At 27.1% G+C, this 23,194-nt stretch overlaps 1 protein-coding gene across 1 annotated transcript in view; it reads left to right on the top strand.

Annotated features, from left to right (window-relative positions):
* The window catches only part of LOC107440394 (inactive dipeptidyl peptidase 10), a 220,310-nt gene extending 197,326 nt beyond the window's left edge, over window positions 1-22,984 (top strand). The window contains exons 14-22 of the mRNA XM_071183833.1: window positions 893-972; window positions 8,210-8,439; window positions 9,969-10,064; window positions 13,355-13,430; window positions 16,799-16,993; window positions 17,835-17,992; window positions 18,505-18,642; window positions 19,499-19,572; window positions 21,153-22,984. Of these exons, the coding sequence (XP_071039934.1) occupies window positions 893-972; window positions 8,210-8,439; window positions 9,969-10,064; window positions 13,355-13,430; window positions 16,799-16,993; window positions 17,835-17,992; window positions 18,505-18,642; window positions 19,499-19,572; window positions 21,153-21,269 (1,164 nt within the window). The 3' untranslated portion in view covers window positions 21,270-22,984. The remainder of the gene's footprint in view (window positions 1-892; window positions 973-8,209; window positions 8,440-9,968; window positions 10,065-13,354; window positions 13,431-16,798; window positions 16,994-17,834; window positions 17,993-18,504; window positions 18,643-19,498; window positions 19,573-21,152) is intronic.
* Window positions 22,985-23,194: the final 210 nt, after the last annotated feature.

The following is a 23,194-nucleotide window of genomic DNA, read 5'->3' as shown; positions in this document are numbered from 1 at the left end:
ATATACCAATATTTCTCGAAGCTGATGATGATAAGCTAAAGCTCATTAGCATTATTTCACGAAGAAATACATTATGCCTTTTTAGAAAAGAATACTATTTAACTATATATACTAAAATACTATTTAACTATAAAAAAAGTAAATGCTCATAAATGAATTATATTAGCATTAGTTAAAGTTAAATAATCCACAATAATCATATGTAGACAATTATAAAAACATATATTTTATCTACTATACTATAGAAGAAAATGTTTATTTTTAATTTCCGTACTTCCTTGATCAGGAATTATTTAATTATTTTAATCAAAGGTTGAAGAAATAAATTAATCATATAAACTAAACCTAAACATAAATTTTATAAGACTTTTACCACATTATTATATTGCTTCAGGAAAGTAATGAAAAAACCTACTGAATTCAAAAGTATTAGTATTTGTTCAGTTTAAATTAAAAATTTAATATTTATGCAATAAAGTAATTAAGTTTACTACATAAAAAGTTTTAATCTTTATTTAATAATCTTAACTTTGAAGTTAGAATCAAGAGAAAACATTTTTCAAAAAAATTGAAATACTTTATGAAATTATTATTAATTGAATGATTATAAATACATGTTTTAGAAGGAAAGTCTTTAAAGAAAACTAAGAAATGTTTTTTTTTTAATTGTCTCTGAATTTTTTGGAAAAATTCATTGTCAAACTTTTACTTAAATAATTTAAAATCACACAATAGTAATTTACAAAATAAATATTAATTTATTGATTATTTTTTGGATTATTTATTCTTCAAACTACTGAATTATGTAGATTAGTTTGCAAAAAAGAGCGAATCTTATACTGTATCATATTTATATATGTTTTCAATTTTAACGCTATATTGAATATTTCAGACACGCTTTGTTGAGTTTTTAACGGAAGGAAAATTTGATGTTACGAAGATAGTTGCGTATCACGAAGGTTCAAATACTGTGTAAGTCCAAATAAATTGTTAATCGAGAAGAATACTTTATAACTTACTAACTGAATACTCGTTCCTCAAACGAGGTGTATAAAGAAATGAAAATCAATAAATCACTACTAAACACTGATAGTAAATCATGCTCAAATCTCAAAGCATATACCGACGCACTAAATGAAGCTCAAATAACTAATTTTTTATTCTTTATTATTTGTTGCCTTTCCCGGTGACTTTGTATTGTTAAATTAAGCAAAACACATTTTTGTAGTTCATCTCATTACGATAGAGATTAACTGAAATAGGGGTCACTTGGCATGATGCTATTGCTTTCTCCCAACTCATGATAGTCAATGTTTACCATAGCTCAAATAACTAATTTTTTATTCTTTATTATTTGTTGCCTTTCCCAGTGACTTTGTATTGTTAAATTAAGCAAAACACATTTTTGTAGTTCATCTCATTACGATAGAGATTAACTGAAATAGGGGTCACTTGGCATGATGCTATTGCTTTCTCCCAACTCATGATAGTCAATGTTTACCATAGCTCAAATAACAAATTTTTTATTCTTTATTATTTGTTGCCTTTCCCAGTGACTTTGTATTGTTAAATTAAGCAAAACACATTTTTGTAGTTCATCTCATTACGATAGAGATTAACTGAAATAGGGGTCACTTGGCATGATGCTATTGCTTTCTCCCAACTCATGATAGTCAATGTTTACCATAGCTCAAATAACTAATTTTTTATTCTTTATTATTTGTTGCCTTTCCCAGTGACTTTGTATTGTTAAATTAAGCAAAACACATTTTTGTAGTTCATCTCATTACGATAGAGATTAACTGAAATAGGGGTCACTTGGCATGATGCTATTGCTTTCTCCCAACTCATGATAGTCAATGTTTACCATAGCTCAAATAACTAATTTTTTATTCTTTATTATTTGTTGCCTTTCCCAGTGACTTTGTATTGTTAAATTAAGCAAAACACATTTTTGTAGTTCATCTCATTACGATAGAGATTAACTGAAATAGGGGTCACTTGGCATGATGCTATTGCTTTCTCCCAACTCATGATAGTCAATGTTTACCATAGCTCAAATAACTAATTTTTTATTCTTTATTATTTGTTGCCTTTCCCAGTGACTTTGTATTGTTAAATTAAGCAAAACACATTTTTGTAGTTCATCTCATTACGATAGAGATTAACTGAAATAGGGGTCACTTGGCATGATGCTATTGCTTTCTCCCAACTCATGATAGTCAATGTTTACCATAGCTCAAATAACTAATTTTTTATTCTTTATTATTTGTTGCCTTTCCCAGTGACTTTGTATTGTTAAATTAAGCAAAACACATTTTTGTAGTTCATCTCATTACGATAGAGATTAACTGAAATAGGGGTCACTTGGCATGATGCTATTGCTTTCTCCCAACTCATGATAGTCAATGTTTACCATAGCTCAAATAACTAATTTTTTATTCTTTATTATTTGTTGCCTTTCCCAGTGACTTTGTATTGTTAAATTAAGCAAAACACATTTTTGTAGTTCATCTCATTACGATAGAGATTAACTGAAATAGGGGTCACTTGGCATGATGCTATTGCTTTNAAGCTTACTGAAAAACAAAATATAAGCAAAGCGTCTTACGAATTCAATCTCTTAAAGTAGTTGAATAAAATCGATTTCACTCTGAGTTCCTTTTCAGTCCATTGGAACGAAAAGACAGATACATAGTAAATAATAAATGCAGGTTAAGAAATTATTTTTATGCAATTTTATTAATATAAAATACTTATAACAAAAGAAAAATGAATTCTCTCATTTTTGTTTGTAAATCCATAGTCAGATAATAAAAATATCTAAAAAAGCATTTTTAAAAAAACTGATTACAATTTTAATGACTGTATTGTAGAAGAAAGTGGAATGTATAAAATAATCAAAATTAATGACAAAAATTTTATTTAGTTACATTGTTATCTTGGCTACTTTTACTGTTGTAAAGCAAAGCAAAATATTATTTTTTTTCCTGAAAAGAAAAACATATCATTGCTTCGAATTATTTTAATGTTAATTTTAAGTCAATTTGGTAAATACTGTGAATTTATCTGATATGTTTGAATGGATCTATAACATCCGTTGTGTTTCTTAGATCTTAGAAATGTTTCTTAGAATTTCTTATTATTAAATGTAAACTTTTAATAATGCTAAATTTCCAAAATAAAATGATTTCTTGATGACTTATATGTAAAACACTGGTAGTAGAGTTAATCGGCGGATGGTGAATTTGGAGATAAGAATACACCAAAATTTAAATGGAAAAAAAAATACAAGAAACAAATGAAATTTGAAAAAAAATATATTACTCCTGAATTGGTATTATGTCTTTCATCTTCAGAAGTTAATTTTTCATTTCCTTCATTAAGTTGAGGTTAATCATTTTTAAGTACATTATTTTATCATTCATTGGGACATACATAATTTTTCATGCATTATATCTTGCATTGTAAACATTCAACCCTTTTAAATCTTGTGAATCTACTATGCGAAATATTTGAGTGCAAATATTCTATCCCACAATATGCAAAATCTTTGTTGCGTTTGGGATTAAAGCAACTAAATTTCCATTTTATTGAGATTTTTATTGTTCTATCACTTGCCAATTTCGGAGCAATCCTGAAATTTTCTAATTAAATTTTTACCTACATAAATTATATTAAATATTTCTTTTTACCTCATCTAAGATAACTTCCCTTCAAGGAATTTTCAGATTACAACACAGATCAGTAACTAAAACAATTATTTTTAATCTAACTAAGCAAATAACAGTTTTCCATTAAATTCTTCTTTTTGAAAAGTTCCGTTTATTTTAAATGGCTGTGAGGTGATTTTTATTTATAATTACGGAGAAAATCTTCCTCTTTATCAATTTTAATTTGATAAATTTGATTTTTCTTAGCTAGTGAGTTTCTTCTTAATAAAAGCTAACGCGTAAGCAAATTTGAGGTAAAGTTTTTCATCAAGATGTATTTATCTATGGAAATGAATCATTATTTATAATAATAAAATCAGTTTCTCTGTTCGCGTGTGTATTTATCTTATAACTCCGGAACCGTTTGTTCTAAGCTTTGGACAACGTCCGCAATGGTCAATTTTATCCCTCGATATAAAAATTATTTTGATGATGATATCCTTTTCAAATTAAAATTATTTGTGCCGAATGGTATAGCATGATCGCGTACATGCTTTAGTATTAAAGCAGGGAGATCGATGATATATGATAAAAACATAAGAAAATCCTGTCATAAGTACTGTACCTTTTTTGAGCATTAGTTAATTTTCTTAAGAGAAGGTTAGGGTATCCAACTACATCCTTCAAATTGTTGCAGTTCAGATTGAACTCCAAATTTGAAAGTTAATGGCGAGTCAAGATTAGGAATACTTAATGTAGCATTTACTAAAACTTTTTTTAGCATTGCTTCAATTTTCTTAGGTTTCTTCACTTCATAAAATTTTACTCTTAACCCTATCCTTAAAACTATTAAGATACTCGTGGAGTACTACCTGTTTTTTGCTGTATTTTTTTATGTATCCTCTATGGAAATTAAATTTAAATAAGAAAAGTACCCATTTCGAAAGAAAAGTACCCATTCATCTATAATTCAAGATGACAGTTGCTTTTTCGGGAAGGAGCTTTAAACCCTCAGGTGTACTCATGTATCCAAAAAATTCTCAATTTTTTACTCCAATAACCAATATTAAGAGGTCTATATGTTCTACCTCTGTTGAAGAAGATACTAAAGTGTCAACAAAATAAGCGAAAACAAGGATCAGATAAAGAAATGGTCATTCTTTGAAATTTTTATCAATATCTTATAAGAAATCTATTTGTTTTTAAAATTCCGACTATTGTTTGCTATCTTTTGTAAACGTGTTTCGCTCAAAACTCAAATGTTGGAGGGAAGCTAATGAATGCATGAAATATAATATTGATATAATTGGTAATTGCTAAAACTTCATCAATATTATAAACTTTTAATACGGATACTGTCGAAATACTTGTCTTACTGTTCCTCAAATGGGATACATACCGGAGAAAATTACATGATATTGATACATTTTGTTTATCATGAGTTGACAGTGATCAATATCATCAAGTGATACTTAATAGATTTAATTATTTTGTTGTGATGATCTACAAAAAATGTGTTTCACATAATTCAATAACGTAAAGCCACCGGGAAAGGCAACAATTAACAAAGAAATAAATAAGTAATTGGAATTAGTTTAGAGATTTTAAATGTGTCGGTAAATGTCTTTCAGTTTCACGCATGATTTCTCAGTGCTTCTTGGCATTGACTTATTGATTTTCTTATTTTATTCTACTTATACGAAGAACAGTTGTTTAGTTACTGATTTTATAATAGATGTTTAGTATTGCATTTTAAAATAAAGACGAATTTCACCCATTCCATTTCCAAATTTCAATGTTAAATTTTATTAAAAGACGATTATATGTTGGAAAAAATCACTTAAATTAAATATAAATTTAAGTGCAAATTTAAAAAAAAAATTAGCTTGATGAACAAACTAAGTATAAGATAGCCAAAAACATTATATACACTGTTGTTGATGTACGTACAATATAAGTACATATTTATATTAAAGTCAAGTAAATATTTATTTTAAAAATATTTGCACAACGTTTTGAAAGGATGTTTTTTCAATGTTTCTTAAAACCTTCAAAAAACATAAAAAATAATTTCTTTAATGAAAATATTTTACTCTTTGGTAAATAAAAAATGTTTCGACAAGTTTTTGAAACAATTTTATGTGGTTGAGTCTTAGATCGTCGAGTCACCTTTAAATTTAAAATACAGAGTCAATTTTAAAATACAGAGTCTCATAAATCGAAAAGCATTTACCTTTTCATTGCTCACAGTTTAAAATGAACACCCAAAACTGCTGCTCCAGCTTTCTCTTGAGGTCATGAATAGTATTTCTTCCCGGTCTCTACATTGATGGAAACAGATTAGACTCAGGTAGACCGGGCAGTGGTGTTCAGTACATAAGAACATAGATATTGTTTTAGAAACCCTGATCACAGTTCAGATTTTTACTCTGAGCTTGTTGCTATTAGAGAAGCATTACATCTTACTTCGGAAGCTGGCGTGGATGAACTTGACTGATAGCAAAAGCTCCATACCGTACTTGAGGTATTGGCCTAATATCTCAGATAAATTGGGGCAGGATATCATTCTAAAATTGGCTGATTTGACCCAGGTTGGTACTGTATGTTCATAGGGGATTCTTCGCATGTTCGGGTTTACGAAAACGAAATTAATTGCTGATTTGCATGCTGGGAAAGGTAATGAATTCCTGAGGTCAACTGTTTTGGATAATATAAACACTGAAAACAATGAGGTCCTGTTTTTGGCTAGTATAAACACCACTTTGAGTATCCCGACCTAATATGCCTGGTATGCCACTGCGTTTCTTGGACTGTCAATGCAGTGTCCTTGCTCAAAAACTTACTCAAACCACTCTATATAAACTTAGGACTAGTCACATTAAGAGTAATTTATAACTGAAACGAGAAGACTTATGCCGTTTTCCGCTGTTCTGTCATTGCTTCTCCCTCTCATATCTTAGATTATATTGGTGACATTGAGGTACAGTTGTTGAATGAGGGAGATGTAGTTTTTGATTTATTTGTGCAATTTGGACTCCTGGACTTGGTTTAGTTTGTCTAAGCCAAGGGCGATAAGCATCAACAGAATTTGTCTTCAGAAAAATGTTTACAAAAATTTAAGAAATATAAAAATCATTTTTTTCAAATTTTCTCTTCCAGCTCCTATTGAAACTTATATAAATATAATTAATAATTTACTTGCATTTAAATGTATTGAACAAATAAACAGGTTTATGTTGGACTTATGTTAACAATACAGTACAGAGTGGTATCAGTATTTTTTTCCCCTCCGTGTGGATAAAACTTCTCGTATTCTCCCCATCTTTTCACAAATATATTGATATATTTTGCTAGCACGCATGAGGTTTGGAGTACAATAAAAAATGTAAAAGAAGGCATTCTCTGTACGATAAAATTAAACTTAAAGAAAACCAATAAAACTTTTTTTTTTCATTCCAGATTTTTCAAATTTATAACATACAATACTCTAGTATTAATTTTTTTTTATTTAGAATTTATTTCTTTTAAGTCTAAAAGACTCTGTTGATCCATTTTCAGTTTTCAAAGCACTACAATAGTGTATTTATTTTCTTAAAAAAACTTTTACACGAAGTATGAGTTTTAAATTTAATATGAAGAGTTTTCTTTGTTTGAGAAAAAATGTATGATTCTTTCCAGAAATGATTTCATTTCAGATTTACTTAGCAATTTGAGCTATAATATAATATATAAAGGATTCTAAATGAAAAACTTTTATTTTCAGCATTTTAGACAAGTTTAGTTTTTGTATTGCAAACATGCAATATCTGTAAATTTTTTAACACTGCGTCCGTTTTTGTTATAGATAAGAAAATCCTTAACGTCGGCTTTTTTTCACAAATGCTTTGACCTTGTCCAATACATGTTGGCACTGCTTTGCCATAGCTTTATAATTTTGTACTTTAACTTTTTCAACATTATAAGGACTCAGTTTACTGAAAAGGATATTTTATGACGCAAAATTTTATACAAATTTAAATTTTATGAGTTGTAAATTATTATAATAGTAAGTAGTAATTTTTATAAGTGGTAACTAATAATTTAAAATTTTATAATTAGTGAAATAAGTAAATAACTATTAAATAAACTATTAAATAGACTATTAAATAGATTAGTAAATATGAAAGTTTAAAAAAAATCTAGATTTAAGTTGATTTGTAAAATTGTAAAAAAGGTAAATAAGCTTTTTTTTAAATTACACATATATTTTTTTTCGCTTGGGATTTTTTTAGAAATATGCGCTATTCAAAATAAAAAAAGTAAAATATATATATATATATATATGCTAAGAATCTGTAATGATTTGTGCAATTTTTTACTTTTTAGAGGGATTTATAAACATACACTTTAGAAAAGGAATTTTGATTACACTTTTTAAAGTTAGCAGCTTTTTTCACTTTTTTCTTCAAAATGTTTCAGTAATTTTGTGACTTATGCATTTCTGGCTTCATTAATTTCAATTTTACTCTACTCGAAAAATCGAGCAATATTTTAATGATAATGTATCTCCTGTACAGTTACTTTCTTGCAACCAAAGAAAACAGAACTCATGAGCGCCACCTATATTCTATTTCTGCAAAGAAAAGCAAATACTCGAATCTCATGAAATGTCTGACTTGTGATGAAGGATATTTATGTCTTTATAACAATGCCATCTTCAGTCCAAATGTAGAATATTATGTGCTAGAATGTCTTGGACCTGGAGTACCTAAAATAGAAATTCGATCAATCTATAATCAGACAATAAGTAAGTTTATAATATTTAAAAATTTTTATTTACGTTAAAGTATTCTTTAAATACCATGTTACAAATACCTAATTTCAATTTTTCTTAGATTTAAATAATTAGTTAATTTTACAAAAGCGTAATGATAAGTATTCTCTCAAAAATAATGAATTAAAATTCACTTACAAAACATATTGCTAGAAAATACTCCTGTAAACAAAATTTAAATTTCGATGCATAGAACAAATAAATAAAGCATTTAATTTTATCACTTATTAATATGCATTTTTATATGTCATTCATTTTTATATTTCATTCATTTTTATATGTCATTAATCATTTTTGAATGCCATTTTTATCATTTTCATATTTTTATTTTCATTATTAACCAATTTTATAAGTTGTTCTGAAAAAAAAGACATAGCAACAAAATAAAAATGAATGAAAACAGTAATTTTACATAACATTAAGGTCATGGAATGAATTTATCTCCTCAAAATTTCTTTACTTTATTTTCTAACTAATGAAGCGAAACTAATGAAGTAATATTATAAAACGTAGGTTTTAGCACAACTGGCGGTTTTAACACAGGATTGTAAAGTGTAAAATTTAATATCTAAATTTTAAATCAAATTTAAAAATTTCTATAATAATTCTTATTATTTCTCAAATAAATTAATATTATTGAGTATATTTATTGTTTTAATTGTGTCGGTATCTTAAAATAAATAAATAAAAATAGTCTAATAAACAAAATCATAATCTAAATTTTAAATCAGATTCACAAATTTCAAGAATAATTCTTATAATTTTGCAAATCAATTAATATTTTAGAATGTATGCATTGCTTTTATTGCGTCAGCACCTTAAAATAAATAAATAAAAAAGTCTATTAAATAAAAACATAATCTAAACTTTAAGTAAAAGGCTAAATTTCTATAACAATTCTTATTACACAAGTACGTAAAAATTATTTAATATATTTCTTTTTTTTTATTATATCATTATCTTAAAATAAATAAAATCAAATTAATAAACTGATAACCTAAATTTTATAAATGACGATCGAAGTCAAATTCAAAAATTCCAATAATAATTCTTATGATTTCGGAAATAGATAATTTTTTTTAATATATTTACTGCTTTTGTTGCGTCATTATCTTAAAGTAATTAAATAAAACTTGTCTATTAAATAAAAGCATAGTCTATATTTTAAATCAAAAGCATAACTCTTATGAATTATGAATTCTCAAATGTATTAGTATTTTTGATTATATGAGTTGCTTTTCTTGTGTCCATATTTTAAAATAAATAAATAAAAATGAGCCAATAAATTAAAGCAATTTGTGTTTCCCAAAGAAATTTAGAAAAAGGGAAAAAATTAACTAATATATATTAACTGTTTGTGTACGTCTGATATTAAATACAAGATAGGTATACTTATATTTATTTTTAACTGTTGCATTTTAATTAATTTTTTAATAAAATACTCACAGGCATAATAATAACAATTATGTAACATGCAAATAATAATTTTATTTTTATTTCAGTTGTTTTAGATACTAACAGCGATCTTAAGCAACGTGTTGAGCAAAGAACAATGCCTCAGATTCGAACATTTCATGTTCCTATAAAAAGTGGATACAGTAAGTCAAATAAAATCTTTTCTGAAGAAAAATAACTTTAAGGTGTTCCATAAATCTGGTTTATGATTTTTTCAAAAAATTAATTTGAATAAAATTAAGGTACAATAGCTTGCAAAATTCACAATAAAATCGATTATTTAGCTACAATACTACTCTCAATCTACATAATCTGTCAATCTTCCAATCTCTTATCAGCAAAATATTTTTTTTCGCAATCTGAACATAAATAAAATTAAAAATAAGGCCTCAGACAGATAAAAGTATTTATTTTTATGCTTTTTGCAAAAAATATTCAATTGTAGAAAATATTTTATAAAATTAATAGTTATTGCAATTCAAACACATATTAACTAAACCCTTTCTAATACGGTTTTTGTTTGAGCCTAATAACCGTCTAGAACAATTTTTAACCATAATCAAACACTTTAGAACACATTTACTTTTTTAATTCAAAAAAGTGATGTTTTTCAATCCCATAGGAATTTTTGAATAGTAGGGGAGAGTGGGGTCAAATGTAACAGGGTACGATTGTAACAGAGCAAAAATTTCGAGTGTCGGGTTCTAGATTTGGTTCCTAGGTGGCGCACAAGGTGTATTTAATAAATCTACATGTACACCCCTGATGGCAATCATTTTTATGTACTTTTGAAAGAGTTAGATCACAAAAGATATTTTCACGCCACGCAAGTACTTTTTTTGGTATTAGAATATTATATTGTAACAANTTTATAAATGTTAATCTGAATCAAATTCACAAATTTCAATAATAATTCTTATGATTTCACAAATATACAAATTTTTTTGAATATATTTACTGCTTTTATTGTGTCATTATCTTAATATAATTAAATAAAACTAGTCTATTAAATAAAAGCATGATCTATATTTTAAATCAAAAGTATAAACTCTTGTAAATTATGAATTCTCAAATGTATTAATATTTTTGAATATATCAATTTGCTTTTCTTGTGTCCATATTTTAAAATAAATAAATAAAAATTGCCAATAAATCAAAGCATTTTTTTTTTTTAAGTAACGTAGAAAATGGGAAAAAATGAACTAACATATATTAAATATTTGTGTACGTCTGATATTAAATAAAAGATAGGCATACTTAGATTTATTTTTAACTGCTACATTTTAATTAATATTTTAATAAAATACTCACAGGCATAATGATAACAATTATGTAACATGCAAATAATAATTTAATTTTTATTTCAGTTGTCTTAGATACTAACAGCGATCTTAAACAACGTGTTGAGCAAAGAACTATGCCACAGATTAGAACATTTCATGTTCCTATAAAAAGTGGATACAGTAAGTTAAATAAAATCTTTTTTTAAAGGAAAATAACTTTAAAGTGTTCTGTAAATCTGGTTTATAATTTTTCAAAAATTTATTCTGCATACAATTAAGGCAGAATAACTTGCAAAAATCACAATAAAATCTATTATTTACTCAACAATACTACTCTCAATCTACTTAATCTTCAATCTACCAATCTCTTGTCAGCAAAATATTTTTTCTTCATAATCTGCGCATAAATTGAATTAAAAATAAGGCTTCCGACAGATAAAAGTATTTCTTTTCATGTTTTTTACAAAAAATATTCAATTGTAAGAAACATTCTATAAAATTAATAGTTATTGCAATTTAGACACATATTAACTAAACTCTTTCTAATTCGGTTTTTGTTCGAACCTAATGACAGTCTTGAACTATTTTTAACCATAATCAAACACTTAAGTATATATTTATTTTTTTAATTCAAAAAAGTGATGTTTTTCAAGCTCATAAGAATCTTTGAATGGTACTTAAAGCTGAAAAGGATAATCTCAGGAGAAAATATTTGTAACTCCAAAAGTCTATTAAACTAATTTATCTCATTATATTTTATATATGATAGACAGAAAAGTATAGAATAGTCAAAACTATCAGAATACGTTGAAATTAACCGTGCTTCTAGGCGGTATAGAAACACCAAAAAGCAAGATAGTTTTTATCAAAGTGCTTTGCCAATGATTTTGAGAAAATTAACAATAAAGTATGATTTTACAATTTGTGATAAAATTTGGTAATTTTGACGTAATATCTAAAAAAATGATTTATACGGTTAAATTTACTTTTCTGTTTAGTGTTTTTTACTAAATGTATTGTTATAAAAAATCAATGATTTTGAAACCAGAATTTTCGTTAAATCATTCCCATTTAAACGGAAAAGTTACCAAATTAATGATTTAAATACCGTTCTTATAACCAGAAGGAAAGTGTTTTTTGACCAGAAATGACATCCCCATACAGAAAGGTAATTTTATCAAATTTTTTTTCTCCGTGTACATCTTATACAACGAAAACAACTATAATTTTTAAAAGACGCTAGTTTGAAATAATAAAGTTATGAAACTAATGTTTCAAAAAAGAATTTATTTTAAACAGTAAAAATTGATAAAAAGAAAAACATGAGCTTTTTGCACTTGGGTGTTTTTGCAAATTGTATTCAACAAAGTGGATTGTGCTTGTCGATTTTTAAATTCACAACTAAGCTTAAATTTTAGGTGCTTGAAACATTTCATAAAACTTTTCATTTTTATTTTCAAAACATTGTTTAGCATTCAACATACTGCGAACAATGTGGTGAAAGAAAATTTAGAATGCAGAATCGAAGTAATACGCAATAAAAAACCGTTCCGCGAAAAAAATTAAAAGGCGTGAATTTGCAGTTAGAACTAAACTAGTCTTTCCTACGTAGAATTTTATATAATTTTCCATTGTTGAACAATAACTACGCCTTATTTATCTTTCATCAAAAGTTAGAAAAAAAATCTTATTCGGATAAGTCTGCTACCTAAATTTTTAGCACAGAAATGCAAAACTACAGGAACAATCACAATTTTTATTTTATTTTTTTAGGAATTTTGCAAATTCTTGTTGGGGTTTCAAATACGCTTTGCTATTTGACGTTACGCTGTTTCCATCTTACACAAAATTAATTATCGGTATTAAATATGCAGGGGTTGGTAGGATTTTCCATCCGAAAAATTTTAAAGTAGAGTTCAAATTTTAAGCATCATTATCAGCACATAACTTTAATATGCATTTAGTTCGTAATGACAATTAGTTAGCTTAACTACATTACGGTAGTTTTAGTATGTTACGATAATTTTATTTCGGTTAATGCAATTAAGGTAAATTTTTTATCATTTTCTCAATGAAATGTTTTGCTTTGTTATTCATATAATTACACATATATTCTATATAGTATTTTTTATGCTAAAATATATTTTTAGAGGCTCAAGTCCGTCTTTTGTTGCCGCCAGATCTTGCAGACAACGAAGCATCTCTTTATCCTCTTGTACTGTATGCGTAAGTGTAATTTATAGACAAGATACAAAAAAAAGAAACGAATTTTTTTATAGATTTTGTGTAAAGACAAATACCTAAATTAACATTTTAAAATCAATTTAATAATTTAAACTATTTAAATATTTAATCAAATAATCTAATAATTTAATCGAAGTAATTTATCAAGTAATTATAATTTGGACGGTAATCCCACTAGCCAGTGGACGGTAATCCCACTAGCGGGTCATTAAATAGGTAAAATTGGGAGGATGTTTCTCCCCTATACACTACCCTCCTATCTATTAGCATGGAAAAACCGGTTTTGCTATGCGGAGAAGACTGCAGGTCAAAATACGATTTTTTACGTGCAGAACCGTCAGTGGGTTTAATTGTAAGTGTATGTGATTATTATGAAACCTCTATTAACGAAGAAAAAATAGATGAAAAAGTAAAGAATTTGTTTGTAAAAGTAACGATGATGATAGATTATGTCTGATTCATTGCAAGCAGTCTTTGTCATTGTAGAAGAAATATCCATACTTGCTTCATTCAATGGAGTAATATGAAACAAAATGTGAGATATGATGTGCAAATATAAATGGACAACCTTTTGAACGGAGCAATATAAGAAAATTAATCTTCATTCATTTCTTGTATTCTTGTTGTATAGAATCTGTTTATTTATCAGAGCATTTATACAATCCGTTTGTGAGTCATTGTTCAGCTTCCAATTTGTACTAAAAGTTTGAAGATTTTTCAATTTTGAGAGGATAAACTGAAAGATTACTCTCTTCTCAAACAATACAGTACAATTCGCTTACAACGAACCCTGATTTAAAGAGGAAATAGGAAATACATGGTTCTGAAAATGTTTAGTCTATTTTATTTTATAATTTTATACCCATTACAGAACAGCCGGACCAGCTTGTGAGTTTTCGACTAACAATGTTCAACTACATGGCTTTGTAATTTTGAAATCAGTCCAAAAGACCAGAAAACTATTGGATTAAGCATTTGTAGAAATTCTCGTTCGTGGAGGACTTTTTGATGGAACCGAACTGCAAAACATGGCGATGAAAACCTCAAAAATCTTCCTCTGTTAGCCTGATGGTAAGGAGACTAAAACACATGATGCGTCGTCCACTGAGGGCATTTTGCATCAGCACTGAGGTCGGTGCGAGCGGAATTAACGTCGACCATCCATCACTGGAGTTCGAACCCGGGTCCAGATTATTCGATTAGTTTATATGCTAAAATGAAAAACCACAAGAAACTTCGAATTAAATATAGACACTGTATATGAGAAAAAGATATTTAAAAATAACACATGAAATCAAACTAAGCCATTGAAAATATAAACTACACTCGATTATGTTCATCCAACCGGACCTTCAATGGTAGGGAGGCTCTACCATAGCCTAAAGCTAAGCATTCACTTCACTTCGGAAGGCGCTCCTCATCTAAATCAAAGAACTGTCTGAAAATTCAATCAGGATACCATTATTCAAGAGAAATTTATGTACAGTTAGGTACAGAGAAGTTTACGTAAGAGTTGATCATAAATATTTAAAAATATGCATTTCATTGTTTTAAATGATTTTAATACGATTGGTTTGGGATAAATTACGTTTCAGATACTTACAGAAATACAGGCTGAACTGTGATCCACCTTTCCTGCAACTTTCGTTTTCCCGTACGTATCGTCTTGTTTAACGGTCGCGTCACAAATGCTATTCTTATTATGCCAACATACCCGTTTTGTTTGTTTTTTTAAATCAACGGATTTTCGCCCCTATCGTTCGTAAATTCTACTGACATTTTCCAAAAGCATTAAATTAATTCGCTTTGAGAAAAAAAAATGGTCCTGAGGCTAACAAGGAAAAATCTTGAGGCTAATAATGAAAAGCAATGATGATTTTTAAGGGGAATATGCCTCAACCATCACATCACATTCGATGTTCATACATCAGTTGAATAAATTGTAGAAATTTGTGGTGTTGCCAGTTAAAGAAATGGTTATAGACGACGAGGAATTTGACTGTGCAACTAATGGAGAAACTGGACTTAGCCACAACTAAGTATCAAAGGCATTGTAACAGTAAGAAACTTTTTGTATTCATAGGAACTTACAGGAAATTAACAGTAATCTGTTAGATGCATCAAAAACTTATTATCTCCGCTAAAAGTAAAGTATGTTTTCAAGCTGAAATTTACAAAGGTTTTAAATGAGTAAATAAGTTTTATTCATCCTTCTTTTGCATCTTCAAAATTTTTGCATTAAATTCATAATTTTATCAATTAAAATTTTTAAACAAATTAAGAATTATTTATTTCCAAATCTATTAATTCCTTATATCTTTCATAAATTTTTATTTCATTGTACGGTATTTTAATTTCACCCGTAATCGTCGTTTTCCCATATCTATCACTAGTAATAAATAGTGCCTGAAGAAACGATCTTCCGAGGTTCTACTGTATTAGAATTACAGTAAACTATATACATACATACATATATANTCAAACAATCTAATAATTTAATTGAAATATTTAAACAAGTAATTATTATTTAAGTGTAAAGTCCACCAGTTTTCAGTATTAGTCACTCTTTCTACAACGTATATGTAATAATTTTATAAATAAAAAATAGTATGAGTTACAAAAAATTTTTGAGGTTGTGTTGTTTGCTTTGGTTTTTAATTGCGTTGGCTGCCAGTAGACGTTAATCTCACTGGCGAGTCATTAAACAGACAAAATTGGGAGGATGTTTCTCCCCTATACACTATCCTCCTATCTGTTAACATGGAAAAACCGGTTTTGCTAAGCGGAGAAGACTGCAGGTCAAAATACGACTTTTTACGTGCAGAACCGTCAGTGCGTTTAATTGTAAGCGTATGTGATTATTTTGAAACCTCCATTAACGAGGAAAAATAGATGAAAAAGTAAAGATTTTGTTTGTGAAAGTAACGATTATGATAGATTATGTCTGATTCATTGCAAATATTCTTTTTCATTGTAGAAGAAATATCCATACTTGCTTCATTCAATGGAGTAATACGAAATAAAATGTGAGATATGATGCGCAAATATAAATCGACAACCTTTTGAACGGAGCAATATAAGAAAATTAATCTTCATTCATTGCTTGTTGTTTTGCTGTATAGAATCAGTTTATTTATCACTACATTTACACAAACCGCTTGTGAATCATTGTTCTGCTTCCAATTTGTACAAAAAGTTTGAAGATTTTTCAATGTTGAGAGGATAAACTGAAAGATTACTCTCTTCTCAACGTATATGTAATAATTTTTTTTCAATTAATTTCAGTAAACTATATATATATATATATATATATATTATCCTTTTTTAATTAAAATATTTATTATCAACAGGGATGGTGCTCCTGGATCTCAATTAGTAACAAATGAATTTAACATCCATTGGGGTACATACTTATCAGGACGGAGAAATCAAATCTATGCTTGGATAGATGGGAGAGGAAGTGGAAATCAAGGAGACAAAGTGATGCATGAAATATACTATCATTTGGGTACAGTAGAAATAGAAGATCAAATCGATGTCATTAGGTAAGTATTAAATATTTTCCCCGTCATAAGTTTAAGAGACTAGGTTCCGGTAGTTATATGGTATAGGCATTTAAACATTGCTTGAATAATTGGCGAATTCTCGCATTAAGCATATTGTGAGGTGAATTTTTTCACTATGCATTTCTAAGTAGTAAGAAAGTAAGATAGTGTTTATAAGATTATCTTTAAATTAAAAATAACTCTTCACTAACATCTTTTTTATGAGAAAAAAATACTTACAGTGATAAAATATAAAATTTGCTTATTTATGGGGGAGAATTTTTTTATTTAATAATTAATGTAATCTAAAGAAACATTTTATAAATAATGAAAAAAAATCTTTTAATTGAGAAAAAAAAACTAAGCAATTTACAATATTTTCTCTTTCCGAAGATTAAGTCAAATTTTTTCGTATGTTTTATCGTAAGGTATCTCCTCTTCTAAAGAAAAATACCCGGATTAACTGTAAGTTTCTTATTCTTAAAAATCAAATATTGTAAAAGATTCACAATAACTATAAGATTAAAAAAAGATTTCGTGCACTCCATTTTAAACAATGTGTAACGAATATCACTCTTATGAAATTAAAATATATAAAAAAAAATTCAGTCACCTTATATCAATGTCAAAAAATGTTTCAAATTATTTACGTTTATATATAATGAAAATTTTGAATATTTTATAAATCTCTCTGGCCTTTTCAATAGTTTAAATTTATTCAATTTCAGCTTTTTAGTTCTTAAGATAAGTTCTTTAGTTTTAATTTGAACTTCTTAGCCTTTAAAATAGTTTGAAGTGATTGATATACTGATGTTTTCTCTTCTATTTTCATTATGTACAGGTATCTGCGCGATAATTTGCCTTTTATTCATCCAACAAACATTGCTATTTGGGGGCAAGCCTATGGTGGCTTTGTAGCTGCATCTGCTTTGGCTGCAGAAAAAACAGTTTTTAAATGCGCCATTGCTGTTGCCCCAATAACAAGTTGGATATACTACAGTAAGTTATTGTTTGAATTATTTTCTGTTTAAAAAACCCATGCAATGGGAATAATAATCTTAAAAAAATTCAATAAATAATATTTGCTTCTGGTTGGAAAAAAATTAGTCGAGTAAATTTTTTTTAACAATATTCTCGCCATCACATTAATCAGAACAATTTTACTTTTATAATGATTTAAAACAAATGATGATAGCTTCATTTTTCAACTAAATATTTTAACTAAAATTTATATGAAAGTTTACCCATATTGACAAGCACTAAAATGTAATTATAAATATAATAATTAACCTATCAATTGAATACATTTTTAGGTATATGTTACACAACCTACATAACATTATTAAAAATAAATGAAAAAAAGAGACTGACAAAAAGGAGAAACATATAAAAAAAGATCCATTTTTGTCCTTTAATTTCGATAAGATTATTGTAAGAAAATAGAACAATTAATGGTCATTAAGAATAATTCACTAATAGTTTTTGTTTAATATCAAAAACATCTTTTCCAGACTCGGCCTATACTGAAAGATATATGGGAACTCCTTTACCACAAGACAATTATAAGGGTTATGAGAGAGCGAGTTTAATCAAAAAGGCTCACAATTTTAAAGGAAAAAAGATTCTATTGATACATGGAACTGCAGACGGTGAGTGAAAACTACTTTAATACAAAAATTTATATTTTTATATTTTACGTACGTATCAATAATTCGTAAAATATACAGTACATAAAATGTTTTTAAAGCTTTTATTTTATTTAGCTGTACGAATGCATGATCAGAAAAAAATGTTAATATATACGTTATGTATGTTATATATTAATATATGAAAAATCCTAAATATTACAAAAAATATATCTTATAGTATAATTGCATTTTAAATTAGATTATTTGAAGCCTTAACTTTGACTTCAGGTTTTAAGAATACAATCATCGCTATTAAGGGCAAATAAAGACATCGTATTTCAAAAGTTTCAGTGCTGAGCAGTTGCATTGCAGGTTTTTTTATTGGGAATTGTGTTCGATACGATTACCGCAAGCTAAATATTTTATTTCGAACGGTAAATCGATACAACAATACATTTATGCAAAATATGTGCATATTTATGTTATTAAAATTCTGTAGGCATGCTCATACAAATTCAATACGTTAGAAAACATTTATATGAACATAATGTATGTAGTATAACACAATTTACAAATCTCAAAAATTGAAGATTAATTACACGAACTAAAGTTACGATTTTATCCAATTATTAAATTTCTAAGCCCTTTATGTAAAGGAATACTCAAAAATACTTTTCTTTCATCAAAACGATCAAATAAATTGACTTGCTTTTTACACTTGGGTAGCCAATGCCTTCCTCTGAAGATTTCTTCATGATGACTTCCGATTTATCATTGATCCCCAATTCTTCTCTGCTATTTGAATTCATGCGTGAATTTAATTCATTACATGATAAAAAAAGAAATAGCTATTAAAATTAAATCTTTTTTTTTGTAGCTTCTGTGCACATTCAACATTCAACAATGTTCATGAAAGCACTCACGGAAGAAGGTGTTCTATTTCAAACCCAGGTAAGAAATAACCATTTGATACAGTTTTCATAGTTTTCAAATGCTTTTGAACTCGGACATGATAGACAAATTTTTTTATGTGTTTCTTTTTGTTTAGAGTTGTTTATTTGAAGTAAATTAACCAGACCGTTTACATATTTTTTTCATAAAGACTTATTTTCAGTATCGTCATAGAAATATATATTAATATTAGATAAACTTAGAGTTAGTCATAGTTTCAATAAACGTTTGTGTTTGTTTCTTTATTGACTTATTGTTTGAAAATTATGTTTGAAGACAAATAGGCCGAATTCTACAACATTTTGCAATTATGTAAAATTAATGTTGGAAAAAATGCAACACTTTTTAAAAATTTCCTATAGTTTTTTTTTTTACCAGAAATACACTACGAGTAGACGGAGCATGTTCTGGACAGAGCATTTTATTCCTATTTTTTCAAAAAAAGAATTAAGAAAATTTCCATCTTTACTTATTTACGGAAGTTCTTTTATTGAAATTCCCTTATTTGAGGACATTTTCAACCATATATGTTTAATCATTGAAACTTTTGTTCATTGATAATCATTAAACACCACAGATTAGGAATTACAACAAATAAAATTAGTTGGAGGAAATGAATGCACAGTCATCACAAGTAAGTAGTCAGAAATCTCCACCCAGACATACAATATCCAAACGGGTAGTACAATCAACTTTAAAATGAGTTAAGCATATTCTGGAGATTCGGTCATGATATCATAGTTGATGAAATAAAAGGTAGCATACCTTTCTATTGACGTTAATCTAGACGATTTTATCTGTATAATTCCTTGTAAAATTCTAAGAATTCTCTATTAATGTAACTGTAGGAAAAATATAATTTATAATAATATTTTCCTAACAAAATTGTAACAACATAAAATACCAGATTATACAGAGATGATTACCAGATTACACCAGATAGCACTCTATTAAGACACCAGTTATGCTGAGCAATTAAACGTTCGCTTTTTAGCTTTTTGCTCAAAAAATAAATAAAAGACTGCCATTTTGTGGCAAAATGTAAGCAAATTTTGCCAAAATATTTTTTGAGAGACAAATGTATTGTTATGTTGAACTTTCCTGCGTATTTGTCCTTTGGTATAGTTAAAATATTCACTTCGGGTTAATAATCAAAATAAAGATCGAAATTCAATGAACAAAAACTAAATCTGTTATTGAAATGTGACTTTCGTTGCATGCATTTCTTATCAAATTAGTTACAAATACATTACGCTTTCACTTTTTTTGTTGAGAAAAACGGGATGTATCAAAAAGTATCGAAACAGCTGATGATAAAACAAATTACAAATTTATTTTACAACGTACTAAAACTTCTACTGAATTTTTTTATGCTGCTAAATCGAGCAGAAATATCTGTTATTACAATATAAAAATGTTATACGCGGTTTTGTGTGTATTGTTTTTATTTCTCATTTTGCTCATCATTTGCTCAATTAAGAAAACTAAATAGTTTTCACATAGACAAAGAGTGTGTTTCTAGGAAATTAAAATATTTAATTTTATTCCTCTTCACATTTATATTTGCACATCTATTCCAGATATATACGGATGAAAATCACACTCTCAAAAATGTTAAACGGCATATGTATCGTACGATGGAGGACTTTCTGACGAAATGTTTTACAAATCAAAAAGATGATTATGATGGAACATGAAGCCAAGTAAATTGGACATTTAAATACATGTAAGTGAATCCAGACCTTAAAAATTTTAACGTGTACATAAGAAATGGTGTTCACAAAAGGGAAATCATTAACCACAATGGTTCCAAAGGAGGAAAAAACAAATTAATGTCCCGGAATGACATAAATGTATTGTTGGAGTATGAGTATTGTAAAAACTTTAAAAAAAGTGTATGTAAATAATATATATTTTTCCCGATAATTTATGGACATTATTTCGTTTACTCGAAGACAGTTTTTAATATCAGAGCTCACAGTATAAGCTGTTTTTTTTTCTAAATGTTTGAAATGTGAACTGGTAACATCATGAACTGTATTTTGTACCAAGGAAAAGTTATTTTGTATGAAAAAAAATAGTTTTTGTATTAAGTTTTGTATTAGAAGGTGCCAAATTTATTAAAATATCTTTAATTTTAGATTAAGCTTTCGATCTATTCCTATTTTATCCGTTTTGTTGTTTTCCTAATGTATTGTACATAAAATGTCTGACAATTATCTTCTATCTTTCATTTTTATTTGTTTTCTACTTTCACTGAGAGGTAATGCTAAAATTTAAAGTGTCAAATTATAAAGTATTTTATGGGCCAAAGTTGTTTTGTATTATTATTTTTCTTCGTGTAAGAAATTTTTTAATGTGATTTTCAAATTGGAAAAAATTATAAGTTAAGAATTTAGTATCAGTACTTCCTTAATTTACTTTATTTTAAAAAATAAGTTATAAAAGTATATTTTTAAAAAAATTTGTATAAAAGAACTAAATGTTACAAATATAATCCGATAATTGATGATGAATGTTTAATGATGTTATGGTTTTACGTTTTAAGGGAAGTTATGATTGCAATATGTGAATATAATCTATTATTTAATATCATTTATTTCAAACATAATTTCTCTCAAATTGGTAAAGCTTTTTACTAATGCTTTTAATTTAAACTATTTTTTTTCCTTAAATTATATATATGTTGGTTAAAATTAAATATTATTTTTTTTACAGGATCTCAATTAAATTTACGGTAGTATCAAACTTTGTTTTTACACGAAATTTTCTGTACTTTTTCATATGTGTGGAATAAATCAAATTTGAAATTTTCTCTTTAATATTCAGGAAACAAAAGTTGTAAGAGTGATAAAATTTAAAACTCACCACAGTCTTAATATATGAAATTTTTTAAGATACTTAATTTTTTGAGAATAACTTTTAAAACTTTTTATAAGAAGGAATTTCTTATAAAAAGTTTTAAAAAAAATGGCGAAATTGTTTTTGCTGTATGTTTTAAAATAATATTTACTGTCATTATTGATGGAAGTTAAAATATTTCATTCGAGCAATAAAACCAAATTAAATTTGAGGTAGATGAGTTTTTTTCTGTCTTTTATACTTTAATATTTCTGTACTTCACCAAACTTTGATTGCAATGGAAATAAAATCTTTTTATTAGTGCTTTATTTAATCAACTATTTTCTGTAATCTAACTCAAAACATGTTAATGAATCTGCTGTGATTATTATGCTGTGAGAATAAGAAAGTTTTTGTAATATATGGCTTTATCTGATTCATTTTTGGAACAATATATTCAACAGATGTAAAGATTTATTTACATTTGTAGTGACTGAAGTCCCAGTTGTAATTCAGTCACAAATTTCTCTTTTGATTAAATGTATGTTTAATAAAAAAATAAATAAAATTATTGCGTAATTTAATTTATTTTTCAAAATATTTCAAGATTGATTTTTTTTTCAAATTTCGAAATCTGCAATTTATTTATTTTTTCGAGATTTGTGTGCTGCATTATTTTATACATTTTAAACGACCTATCCCCGTTATCATTATTATTATTTTTCAACAAACCTTCTATGAGTTCGCCTTTATCATCGGTGCTGGACGCAGACATTCCTAT

This window comes from Parasteatoda tepidariorum, chromosome 7 (genome assembly GCF_043381705.1).
Source record: "Parasteatoda tepidariorum isolate YZ-2023 chromosome 7, CAS_Ptep_4.0, whole genome shotgun sequence".
NCBI lineage: Eukaryota > Metazoa > Arthropoda > Arachnida > Araneae > Theridiidae > Parasteatoda > Parasteatoda tepidariorum.
Note: the sequence above shows the minus strand (reverse complement) of the source record. Positions and strands in the feature narration are given on the sequence as shown.